The sequence below is a fragment of the Tachypleus tridentatus genome, chromosome 8, assembly GCF_004210375.1.
Source record: "Tachypleus tridentatus isolate NWPU-2018 chromosome 8, ASM421037v1, whole genome shotgun sequence".
Lineage (NCBI taxonomy): Eukaryota > Metazoa > Arthropoda > Merostomata > Xiphosura > Limulidae > Tachypleus > Tachypleus tridentatus.
In genome coordinates this window covers 40638712-40652921 of record NC_134832.1, presented here as the reverse complement: position 1 = coordinate 40652921, position 14210 = coordinate 40638712, and the positions used below count along the sequence as shown (strand labels likewise).

Below are 14210 nucleotides of genomic sequence, written 5' to 3'. Positions count from 1 at the left end.
CCTTCATTCATTGGTGACATCCCTTCATTTCAGATGTTTAGGTTCTTCGAGTTTTGTGAGAGGATTCAGAAGCCCATTTTTTGACTCATTTCCTTTGTCCAAAGTACCAGTTTACTTCCATTTTCTTCAGAATCCTGTAACTTTTCAGTATCTGCCTGGGGTGGTACAAGACCTCCTCCCTCAACAAGCTATCAGACCTATTCCACATCATTCACTGCAGTTTTGCTCCCCAAAAAAGATGGGACTGGAGACCTCTCATTTATTTGTTCCACATCAATTCCTTTTTTTACCCCCCATATTTCAGCTGACTAACATAAGTGCTAATACAGGTTTTGTGTTGTCTATTTTCCTTCTTCTATTTTGTTGGCCACAGGGTAGATATGTGTGACTATTTCAGTTCTTTTTTAGGATTTTCCTTGTGTCTTTTGGATGTTATTGCCTTTTGGATGGCCCAACCTTTTTCACAGTTGCGGGTGCCTATTGCATGCGATAAACTTCCTTTTAATATCAAATGTTAAATTTCTTGATCTATAGTTCAGAGGAATTGGAGTAGTTGTCCATTCCCTGATTCTTGAGTGAGAGGTAAAGATAGTATGATTTTCATTGTGTTCTCATGTGATGTTGATACTCTGTGTGGAGGTTTTAGATGGAGTGGACTTTCTGAATATGGTACACCACATTGTAGCCACTATACACTACGGAACACATCCTCAGTTACCCATTTCCTTATGTTGGGATTGAACTACCATACTTCTCTGGTTAGAATCACTTTATTACTATATTCTTTTCTACTAGGATGTGCTCCTCTCATTTTCCACTCTGCTCATTCAACAAACCACACCTAAGTGAAGAGTATAGCTGGATCAGAAGTGGTGTGTTTCCCTCTCCAAGTCTTCAGATTTGACTCTCTGAATCACAGTGGTATCCAACAGATGCTTTTGGGGTATGCATCCATTCTTCTCTCACACCTGTCTCTCCTTATACTCATGTGAAATTCTTGCTAGTCTTGTGAGTGAAGTGAAGTACTGTATCAGAAGTTATAACTTTCCTATGCTGAAAATCTATTTCTGATAAATACTCTTCTCTTCTCACATTTCCCACCCTTCCTCCTCACTTCTGGTGCTTTTGTCACCTATAAAATTTCAAAGTGGTAGTTCAGTAGAGGCACATATAAAGAGACACATGTATCACGTGAATATAATATACTTTTATTGATGGATATGTGACATATAGTGATTTGTATAAGAGACATATTGCACATTGAAATCATTTGATTCCAGTATAGGGGCACACCCGACTGTTAGAATGCTTAATAATAAAGTTTGCATATAGCAGGCAGTAATGAATGAGAATAGCTAATCCTGTGAGAAAAGGAAAGTACCTATCACGAATACATTTTCAGTACAGGAAAAATTATAATATTCATTAACAGAAATAAGGGAGGGGGGTTACAATTCTTCCATTAACTCGACTCTTGATCCTACCTATCATTCTTCAAAGGTTGATTAAGATTGACCCAGTGACCTATGAATAATTAGGTGATAGGCACATGTATTTTTGTGCTTTATATGTATAGACAAGCTAATGTACCCCTCCTTTGTCCAGGTTATGAACTTACAAAAATGTGGAGGTGGATGTTATAATAAATGCAACAAAAATCCTAACTTTCACAGTTTATTTATAACATATTATTACAGTATTCACTATTATGTTACCAAAGGTTTTATGTAAGCTTTAACTAATATATGAATATATTTAAAACGTGGTATACATTTTGTGATGGTCAGGATGACATTGTAGGAAGAGATAGTCATCAAAGTAATGGTGGCAGGTATGCTTCCTCTTACCCACTTTCAGTTTTCAATACCAAGCTCTTAATTTTCTTCCACAGTATTTCCCGTGATTAAGTGCAGAAATGGCAACCATTTTTTTCATTGCATTCCTATGCAGAGAATGCTAGTGTGTACACTTAGATATATATAATACAGTTGTGTACTATCCCTTCATTATGCTTATATTGTGTTACAGAAAGTTTAATTACAAATTTTTGTCTGAGGTTGTGGCACCATCTATGAATGTAGTTAACATTTACATGTCAAAGATTTTTGTGCTTTATATATATATATATACACTGCTGGCCAAAATCTCAAGGCTAATGAACATAAAGTAAAAATATGCATTTTACATTGTTCGACTCAACCACTTATTTGAGTAGAGCTTCAAAAGATGAAAATAAGAAAAGGGAAAATTAAAATAAAAACCTTTTTAGCATTTAATAGGGAAAACGTGAAAACTATGAAATTAGCCTAAATGCCAGCTGGTCAAAAGTGTAAGAACATACTGGAAAAAAGCATTAATCGGTAAACACATAACGAAATTTAGTCATTTGTGTTCAAGTATTAGCATTGTCAACATCTCCCACATGACATCCCCTGTGTTACATTGGGTAAAAACATGGCAAGGGCTAAAAAGTTGACAGAGTTTGAACGTGGCAGAATTGTCGAGCTGCAAAAGCACGGTCTCTCTCAATTGAGATGGATTGGTGAGATTGGGCGTAGTAAAACTGCTGTTGTAAATTTTTTAAAAGACCCTGAAGGATACAGAACGAGAATTTCAAGTGGTCGGCCCAAGAAATTTTCGCCAGCGTTGAGCAGGAGGATTCAATGGGTTGTCTGGCAAGGCACCAGCCAATCGTCTAACCAGGTTAAGGGCCTTATGGACGCAGAATGCAGCTCAAGAACAATAAGACTGCATCTACGAGAGAAAGGCTTTAAAAACCGTAAACGTCTTCAAAGGCCTCTCCTCCTTCCACACCACGAAACAGCTCAGTTAAACTTTGCTGAGAAGCACCAAACATGGTGCGTAGAAAAGTGGAAGAAGGTTTTGTTCTCTGATGAGAAACAATTTAACCTGGATGGTCCAGATGGCTTCCAATGTTACTGGCACGATAAGGATATTCCACTGGAGACATTTTATACATGATACAGTAGAGGAGGTTCCATCATGATCTGGGGTGCTTTTTCCTTCCATGGAACAATGGAGCTTCAGGTTAAACAGGGGCGTCAAACAGCAGCAGGCTACATTGGCATGTTGGAGAGAGCATCCTTATTGACTGAAGGCCCTCGCTTGTGTAGAAATGACTGGATTTTTTAGCAGGACAATGCTATAATCTACAATACCCGCAAGACAAAGGACTTTTTCATGGTGAATAACATGATTCTTTTGGACCATCCAGCTTGTTTGCCCGAAAATATTTGGGGATGGATGGCAAGAGAAGTCTTTAGAAATGGATGCCAGTTCCAAACAGTGCATGATCTTCGTGAAGCCATCTTCACCACTTGGAATAACATTCTAGCCAGCCTTCTGCAAACGTTCATATCGACCATGCCAAAGCAAATGTTTGAAGTTATTCACAATGACAGCCGTGCAACTAGCTACTGAGACGTCTTGTTGAACATTTCCTACCCTGTTTAGGACTTCTTTTTGGTATGGTCTTAAACTTTTGACCAGCTAGTATTTAGGCTAATTTCATCGTGTTCACATTTTCCATATTAAATGCTAAAAGTGGTTTTTATTTTAATTTCCCTTTTCTTATTTTCATCTTTCGAAGCTCTACACAAATAAGTGGTTGAGTCTAACAACCCAAAATGCATATTTTTTCTTTATGTTCATTGGCCTTAAGATTTTGGCCAGTAGTGGAATGACATATTAAATTAACATAAATTTATACTGTGGCACCTAAAAATTACACCCTCCCAAATCGCAATAAACCAGTTTCAAAATATTATGCAGTGGGATGATTATGTGGCTGGTCATTTTTGTATTTTAATCTGAGCCAAAACTGATCTTTAGCATGCTTGTTACAACCAGTTTTTTTGTTTTTTATATCATGTCATCACCTAACACAGTAATCTTCATGATCCAGAGAAACTGTGTATTATTGATTAAGAGGGTATAACAGCCAACCAATGAGTAGTACTACAATTAATTACTGTTGTTTAAAATTTAGGTTTTAAGAGTTTCTTCATAAGATAGTGTCTGTGACATTTTCCTTACAACATGCAGTAAACTGCGTTACATTGATTTACAAGAGTTTGTTTGGATTAAATTTTATAAAATTAACTAAAAACACAAAAAGACAACTGTACTAATTATTTTTATACTGCTTTTGTGCTGCTTAAAGAATTCAGATATAGTTTAAAAATAAAATAAGTCATTAATTTGACTTGAGTAAATTTGAAACAAGTAGTTTCAAACATATATGAAACATATATGAGAAATATATGAATATGTACATAGCACATTTTAGAAAAATAAATCACCTAAGTCTCCAGATTGGACTTTCACAGACACCAAAATGAAGGTATTTTGTTTATGTGATAAAAGTTGATAAATTGAATCAGTGAATTGTACACATAGCACTTGTTTGCATCCCTTAACAATTTTCGCTTGAAGTGAAAAGAAAAAATTAAAGGTTTCATAAGAGTGTCTAATATTATTTCATGAAATTTAACATTCAGCTGTGAGAAACATAATTAATAGCTAAACATTTTTTTATTTCAGTTTTCTCCTTTTAATTTATGTATATGTTGACACTCATAAATACACTAGAAATTTGCAAATAATCCTTGGTTATTTCTCACATGAATAGGTTGCCTGTAAACGTTTTCACATCTATACCTCTGTTCTGTATCTGATACCTTATAGACTATGTTTACGATTAATGACTAGTAATATGCAGACATTTCCTTTTTACATTAAAAGTTGCCATAATGTTTGTAAGTTCTCAATAGCTAATCATACCAAGTTAATTGAAAACATTCACTCAAATACGTCTTACCACTCTTGCTTTTAATATAATTCTATTGAACTCTATTTGTATCATATATGTACAATAATTTCACATAAAAGTTGTCATCAAAATTTCATACTAAATTTACATTCGTTAATAATTATACTTATATTTGAAACAGACAATTGAAAGAGATTGAAGACAAGATATTGGAAGTCTTATCAAGCTCTCGAGGCAACATTTTGGAAGATGAAACAGCCATTAAAATTTTGTCATCTTCTAAAGTACTTGCCAATGAAGTGTCAGAGAAGCAGGTAAAATAATTAAATTACTCTTTTATATTTATGATTAAACTAGAAAGGATGTTAGTTTTTACTTATTTATTGATATATGTAAAATCGTCAGCCATACTAAATATGTTTGAGTATTTGACTTTATTGTTTGTTTGTTTTGGAATTTTGCACAAAACTACACAAGGGCTATCTGCGCTAGTCATCCCTAATTTAGCAGTGTAAGACTAGAGGGAAGGCAGCTTGTCATCACCACCCACTACCAACTCTTGGGCTACTTTGTTTCTAACGAATAGTGGGATTGATCATGACATTGTAACACTCCCACAGCTGAAAGGGTGAGCATGTTTGGTGCGACGGGGATTTGAACCTGCAACCCTCAGATTACGAGTCAAATGCCTTAACCCACCTGGCCATGCCGGGCTGACTTTATTGTGAAATTATGTTTTAATTCACTTTTCTTTTACACCTATACTGGGTACAGGTGTTTTGGATTAGTTTGCTTTATAATGAACAGTTATATTTTCAGTCTTCAGTCACACTAAATATAGATTTGGCTCACTGGTTGGTATATTTTGGCCAAACAACCAGTAAAATCTAATAAAATATAAAAATGAATTTACTTGAAACTAAACATTGTGAGAAAATCTGATATGACTCATATGGCTTGTAAAATTTTTTAAATATAATCAAGTTGGACAGTATCATCATTGTCAATGCGATTGTCTAATGTCGGAGCTAAACTATTAGAAAACACATGTCTAAAATGGTACCATCACTCACAGAAATGCTTATAACTTGGTATTGGACATAGAAACTCTAAAGGGGATCCTGTGAGCAACTACCAAGCTACAACAAATTATGGCAGAGCCCACAGGGTCACCTGATTTTGAACTATCCATATGAATGAGAATATAAGGATGGCTCAAATAATGTTCAGCAAAGAAAAGATGGTACTTCCAATCAGGAGTATCCACCTCTCTCAGATAACTCAAGCAAAGATTGCATCTAGGAATGATAATAAGCCAAAGCAGAATTGGCTGGTCACTGAGAAAAGTAACGTCATCCAATGCCAGACTGAATTTAGCTTGTTGTACCAGTATATGAAGGCCAAAGGTAGGAATAGCAAACCATCTGTTCTGAAATAGCACAGCCCACTAGGGAAGAAAGACCCAACTCAGATAACATGCTATAGTAAAGATCGAAACGTAATAGCATGCTGCAGAGAAAATTACAAATAGGAAAGGTGAAGAGGAGGTTTATGAGTCTCAGTGTACAGACTCTGGATTGTAAAAGTCCCTATGCAGAGCCAAATCCCAAGATGATGAATGGGATCCAACTTCTTCAAGGCAGAGGTCCTGCCAGAACCATCGACCCATAGTCGTATTTGAATCAAACAAGGACACAATAGACCTTGAGCATTGAACAATGAGAGGACACAGGGGATGTTTAGTGCCCTTGTACACTTTTTGCATAACTGTTTTATGCGAGAATTGAAAATAAACTTATGGTCATAGATAAGTCCCAAGAACTTTGCCTCAGAGACTACAGGAATAACAACATCATTGAGACTTAGCTCTGCATTTGGATGTAGACCCTGTTGGTGGCATAAATGCATGCAAACGGTTTTGGAAAAAGGAAGGGTAAAACCAGTTGCTTTGGTCCACTTCAACGAGTGATTGAAGGTAGTCTGAAGCTGCTGCTCGGTAAATCTCATGTTGAATGACGTACATAAGATGTGGAAGACACTAACATAAAGTCCATTAGCAATAGTAGGAGGAAGTTGTGTGGTAATAGTATTTATCTGAATACTGAAAAGTGTGACACTCAGGACACAGTCCTGAAGGAATCCAAATTCCTGTGGGAAAGAATGGAAAAGTGTCAAACCCACACAGACTTGGAATTGCCTGTCTAGTAAAAAGTTCTGAATAAAAATGGGTAGATCGCCATGCAACCCATGTAAGTGGCGGTCCCACCAAATGTCATACCTCCACATAGTGTCATAAACCTTCTCAGGATTGAAAAAAACAGAAACAAGATGTTCCCACTTGAGGAAGGCTTCCCTGATCGAGGTCTCAAATTGAATCGAGTCAAGGAACCCAGAATTGGTGGGTGAAAAATATTGTTTGATTCAAGAATCCAAACAAGATAAGCATTAATTACCCTCTCTAAGATCTTACAGATACAGCTAGTTGAAGCAATTGGACAATAATTCAAAGGAATCTTGGGATCCTTCCAGGCTAAATGAAAGGTAGCACAACAGTCAGGTGTCGAGTTCTGCCATATTCAGTTAAAGACAACCAGAAAAAGACCAAGAGAGGCAAGGAAGATATGGAACAGCATCTCATACTGCCTCTTTTGCTGAGACAGTGCATCCAACAGATATACTGCCAGACCAAATAAGAGCAAGTTCAGTTTCCACCAAGGTAAGGGAGCAATTACAGTTACAGAGACAATCAACCCAAAAGGAAAGATGCAATTGCTTTGGTTGAGACTTGATGGCCAAGAAAGTGGGGAAAGAAACAGAAATGTTAGATGCATGATAAAAGCTCTCACCAAGACTATTGCTGATGCTTTGTACATCAGTAGGTTTTTGGCCATTGGAGAGCAAATCTTGTCCCATATTAATTTGGAACATGTGGTAGAAGAGATGCTTTTTGTAAACTTAATCTAAGATTCCTTTTAGCTCTGACATCCAACCTGCTGAGCATTAACACAGGCCCACTGGAAAGTAATGTGGTTAAAAAGATTGGGATGCCTGTGAGAGTAATCCCAGGTCTGTTTCCAAGCCTTACTTGCCTGCTGGCAGGCTGAAGACTATCATGGATGAAGATATCATGTGAAATGCTTCAAGGTTTTAGGTATAGAACAAACAGCTGTTTGAATGATACAATTACTTACTGCCTTCACACAGTTGTTAATAGATGGAAAACTAATGACAACAGAATGAATTTTCAAGAGAACCCCTCGATGTGGATTCCTGTACAGGGCGAGGGGACCTCCCAAGGAAGGTTCTGTTCCTTCAATTTACTTCCTCTGTGACCTAAACATCCACCCACGTGTTTGCTGTACATGATGACACGTGAAGGGGAGGAGAGGATCCTGTTGGTTGAGGGGTCCAACTCTAACACACCACATTGGCCTTGAATTCCTGTGGATGGGTGGCTTTGGGGTGGATCCCCCAAGGGTCAATCGGCTATTTCACTTGGGCTAGAGTCAACCAAGTACCAGTGATGGATGTTCTCAACAGGTGTTGTAAACATTGTATCTGATGCTGGTGTTTGAGTATAGCACTCATAAAACCCTGGTGTTGCTGCAGTGCCCTTGTTTGGCATTGTAGTGCGTCCCCTTGTGAGTTGAGTCAGTGGGCATCGAAAAATTCTTTTTTTTATTCTTTTATTTATTCGTATTTTTATTATTATTATTTTATACTACATTTTCTTTTAGACAAACCTTTAGAGCAGATGTCTCCCTTTTTGATTCAGAAGAGACTAGATAGACTTGCTGGCTCTCCAAAGTCAGTCAAAAAGCTTCGCACTGGTGACATATTGGTGGAAACATCCACATCTCAACACAGTGAATTCCTCTTACATTCAAAGGTGATTTGGGATATACTTATTGAGGTTATGCCTCATGCTACTTTGAACTCATCATGAGAAGTTATTGTTGAGAGAGATTTGAAGAACATCCCCGAGTCAGAGATTTTTGCTGGTTTCTCCACCCAAAGAGTTTCTGCAGCAAGGCATATCTCCACTCACAAAGATGAAATTATGATGCTGACCAAAATCCTCATTCTAACATTAACATCACCACATCCACCAGCCTCCATCAAGGCAGGTTATCTTAATTGCAAGGTATGGCCACACATTCTAAATCCTGTCAGATGTTTCCAGTATCAGGAGTTTGGTCATTTGAAGACATCATGTCGTGATTCCTTTACCTGTGCTCGTTGTGGTGGCAAGGATCATGATCCCTATGAGTGTGAAATGGACCCTCATTGTGTCAATTGCAATGGCCCTCACCTGTCCTATTTTGTTCTTGCCCAAAATAATTGGAAGAAAAAGAGGTGCAGTGTTTGAAAACGATTCATAACAGTACTTATCCTGAGGCTCGAAAATTTGCCGTCCACCACCTCAACTCGGACTATGCTGCTGCACTTCATTCCACTACTACAGTGGGAGTGCAGACGGATCTCCATGTGTCTCCAAAAGAATCGTTCTCAAACAATGAATAGTCTTTTGACCTTCATGGTTAAAAACGTTGATGAAACGATGTCAACACCCATCTCTGTCCCTAACGTACAATACAGCAAACCCCAAGATCCACTTCCTTTGGTTCCAGGTACAGACATTTCATCAGGCACATCTTCTCGCACCCTATGATGTAAAACAATTATTTGTTTACGTCCTCAGTTGCTGGAATTCTCTTCCAACCACAAAGACCTGTCTATTTGACCCAGGACAGGATCCATGGAGGTCTAAAGACCTCCCTTAAATAAAGATAGTAAAGAAAAAAGACGTGGTTCTAAACAGAAGGGTTCTACACATAAATAAAAATGATCTTCTTGAAAGAATGGAACTGTTGAGGTTTACGTTCTAATCTGGATGACACCAAACCACTGATTGCTTCCTACCATCCTGTATGTCTTTCCTTACAGGAATCATTTCTGAAACCTTCCGATATAGCCACCTTTCGGCAGTTTTCCTTGTACAGAAATGACAAGCTGTGTGATGGACAGTCAGCATGTGCACACCCTGTCTTTGCCCCTTGACACACTCTTGGAGGCTCTAGCCATACATGTTTCCTTGGGCTGTACTATCACTGTTTGTTCTCTCCACTTGTTGCTTGGAGAGACCTATGATTAATCAGCCCTTGATGCTCTCATTGAACAATTACCATCCCCCTTTTTAATCCTGGGGGGCTTTAATGGATATCTATATGTAAAAACGGCTCATTTGGGTTGAGAAAATATTTTACAAACAAGCCGTTTTTACATATATATATTTCTACAAGTGGGTTTTATCGACATCACTGATTCAATGGACATCATCCCCTCTGGGGAAGTGTTGACATAGAGCATATGCTCTCTGATCACAACCTATCATTTTTCAATATTGATTCTTATACTTATTTTTCTGCACCTTGTCAGTCCTTTACTGCTATTGATCTCTCAGTTTGCTCCCCTTCACTATTCTCCCACTTCCCTCTGGGGAAGTGTTGACATAGAGCATATGCTCTCTGATCACAACCTATCATTTTTCAATATTGATTCTTATACTTATTTTTATGCACCTTGTCAGTCCTTTACTGCTATTGATCTCTCAGTCTGCTCCCCTTCACTATTCTCCCACTTTTCATGGAGGGTTGACAATAACCCACAGGGCAATGATAATTTTCCTATAATTTTGAGAGAGACTGGCCATGGTCAATTCCACTCAACTCACGTGCCCCAATGGAAGGTGGATCAAGCAAGCTGACCCTCTTTCACTGCTCTCACAGAACTTTATCCTGCCATCATCTGTAAGCCATCAATACACAACTGTGTGGCAGCAGTAAATGACTGTATTATACAGGAAGCTGCTCAATGTATTCATAAAATCTCAACACATTTTTCCATGATATTCTCTTCTGTGGTGGAATCCTGCCTGCCACATGGCACAGAAGGCTCAAACATGGGCCTGGGATACTTTTCGTAAGTATCCCACTCTCTTGAACCACATCTCTTACCAGCAGGCCTGTAAGCATGCCCAATGGGTAAGACATCAAAGCTAGAAGGACTCTTGGTTTAAATTCACAACTAACATATTTTCTATCACCAGTTCCAAAGTCATATGGGGTAAGATTCAAAAGGTCAGTGGGCAATGTAATTCTGTCCCTCTCTTGATCTTTTTCTCTGATGGCCAGGAAATAGCTGATACCTGGAGCATTGCCAATACTCTAGGTGAAAGCTTTTGTCAGGTATCTAGCACTACTGCTTCATCCTCCACCTTCTTAGCCATCAAGACTCAAGAAGAACAATTACCTCTTTCCTTGGTGATGGTGACACTTTTCATCTTACAAATGTTTTTAGTTTTTTAAAGGCCATTAATCTTTTTAATGCTATTAAAATGCTACTGTATCAAAGTGACATAAAAGAGAAGAACCCTTCTATTTATGACTACACATTTTTCTTTATTAGAAAGAGTAGAGTCTACCTCCATGGATCCTGCTCTGTATTGAGTGGTCAGGTCTCTGGTCTTCATTGACTTAAGGCACAAACAGATAATAATTCTGCATCATGGGGTGAAAGAAGATGGACCTGAGCAGACATCAGAACCAAGAGCCAAAGGAATGGGACTTGAGCAGTCACTATAAGAAATGGTAGGGACAGAGATAGGATTAGACATGGACTTGTCAACCTGTTTATCTGTAGAGCGCCAAAGACTCTTCAGGTAATGACTCTGTTGAAGGCACAAAAAGATCTGTCTGCAATCCCATTATAAAAGTGGAATGTAGTGCAGCAGCATATGTACAAGTTGTTGTGGGAGATGATAACTTTCCAGTCTCAAAGTAAGAAGTGTTATGGACAGTATGTAAACGTTGTACCTCTTTTTCCTCCACCTACTTAAGGCAAGAGGTATTAAGAGGAGTGAGAACTACCATAATTGATGCATGAGGGTCCCTTTCACATTTGTAGGGATCATGGTCTTCATCACCTTAATGATCACACATCAAAGAATCGTGATAAAATGCCTTTGATTGTCAAAACCTCTGACACTCATTGATCACTTCTGGGGAGGAATTCAAAGATGCATGGGAAATAATCTCAATGGTTATAAAATGACCTTTGACCTCAAGAGGAGTTTGCTTTGTGTAAGTCTAATATTTCCAATAAGATGTCTCTGGAGCACAATGTCCTGACTGACATAGGAGAGCCAAGAAACCTCTGTAATCTCTTCTAAATTAAAAAGGCATAGGATCTGACTTTGATAGTGACTGTGTAACAGAGTAATCTATTTGGGATCATTTATCTATAAGCTTTTTTTAACTATTTTATATTTTTTTGAGGAATTGGGGGATCCATTAGGAAAGGAAAATGGTTCAGTGCTTATTGAACCCACACATCATGGAGTCCTATGAGGTGATGCATTACAATAACTACAAACAAAGACACTGCAGCAATGCCAGAGCTTTGTATATACTGCCAGCATCAGATACAATTTTCACAAAGCCCATTTAGAATGCACAACACTGGTACTTAGCTGACCCTAGCCCAAAAGGACCATCCAATTGGCCCTGGGGAGGGGGGCACAGTAGAACCACCATCTACAGGAATTCAAGGCCAAAGTGGTTGTTGCATTGTTTTATACACTACTCAATAACCAGGATCCTCTCATCCCCTTCACAGTTACCATGCATGGCAAATATGTGAATGAATGTTCAAACTCCAGAGGAGGTAAGCTGAAGATACAGAATCTTTCCTGGGAAGCTCCCTCACCACATACAGGAATCCACCTCAAGGTTGGAATTAGTAGATGTTTGTTTTCACAGTAACTATATTTTATTCTCTCCAAGTCTTCAATGTGGATGTATAACTGATTACCTAATTATTATAGAGAAATATTATTTATTTATTCTTCATATTATTCAGGGCCTTGCATGGCCAGGTGGTTAGGGTGCTCAACTCGTAATCTGAGGGTTGAAAGTTTGAATCCATTTCTTACCACACATTTGTGCCCTTTCAGCCATGGAGGCATTATGTAATTGTCAATCCCACTATTTGTTGGTAAAATATTAGCCCAATAATTGACAGTGGATGGTGATGACTAGTTACCTTTCCCCTAGTCTTAAATTGCTAAATTAGTGACAGCTAGCATGGACAGCCCTCATATAGCTTTGCTCATAATTTGAAAACAAATAAATAAACATATTATTCAGCTATATGTGTAGTACTGCAATTACTATTGAAGCCTGAAGGTTAATTTTTTCCTCATAATCTTCAGTTAGATTAGGTATTTATCACTTGTCTTTATTTTGAAAGACTACTTCTTTATTTCCTTTTATTTTTTTATCTAGATTGGATATTGCAGTAATTGGCAGTATAGTGAAAATTTATTTTCATGCATCACATTTACAATAACGCCTTATCTTTCACCTTTAAATGTCTTCATACTGCTCTAATGAAATAATATTTTCATCCTACCTAATCTTAATATATTTCATTTGGGAGTTTGTAATTTTATGGTTATATTTTACTTCTTTATTATTTCATGTTTTCAATAGGACTGAGTATTAAATTACTTGACTTTCAGTGTGTCCAAAATAGTTATTTTTAAAACGTTTTCATTGAGATTGAGTACTGGACAACTGAATTTTTTAGGTAAGACTTATGTCTCTATTCCTACAGTTTTCTTTAATTATACAGAGTATTCAATTATTTAACTTTTAAATTAAGACCTATATATCTGCAGTATATTCAAATAAACTGATTTCTGTACAAATATCAGATAGGATGTATCAAATAGGAAATTTATAGAGTAATCTGAATTTGAAAACTTAAATGAATTTTAAACAGAGAAAACTAATTAAAATAGACACACATGACATTAAGTGTAAGACAATATTAATTACAATACAAAGCAGAATAAAACTACACATACTTACATAGATGCTTAAATAGTCATCTGTACAAGACACATGAATAAAACTTTATCTTTCTTTCTCTCGAGATGAATCGCTGTCAAACTAAACAAGATGCAAACCAAGTAGAACTAAGAGAGAGAATGAAGTTTGCAAACATGCAAGAAATTTTACATTTTTTCTATTATGATAGCATCACCATGTGACTGACCACTATCTTGGCAGCATTCATTGGCTGAAACATATATACATCATCCATTCTGTTAGTAAATGACACAACAGTCATTTACCCTTTCAATGTGGATGAGCAATGTTACTACAATACCTAGAATAGATATAATTTGCTATAAAGAACAGAGATACAAATGCAATTATTACAAACCTACTTCAACAGTTTTCTAGGCCACATATTTGTTTCAAGACTGCATAGAAATTAAATATGTGAAAATTCTTATGTTCCTATATTAACAAAAGCAGATATAAAACACATAATATGCCTGCATATCACA

General features: G+C 37.2%; 1 protein-coding gene across 1 annotated transcript in view; it reads left to right on the top strand.

Annotated features, from left to right (window-relative positions):
- LOC143222234 (dynein axonemal heavy chain 7-like) overlaps positions 1–14210 on the top strand; it is a 243208-nt gene that overhangs the window by 173398 nt on the left and 55600 nt on the right. Inside the window, 1 exon segment of the mRNA XM_076448457.1 lies at positions 4974–5106. Within this exon segment, the coding sequence (XP_076304572.1) occupies positions 4974–5106 (133 nt within the window).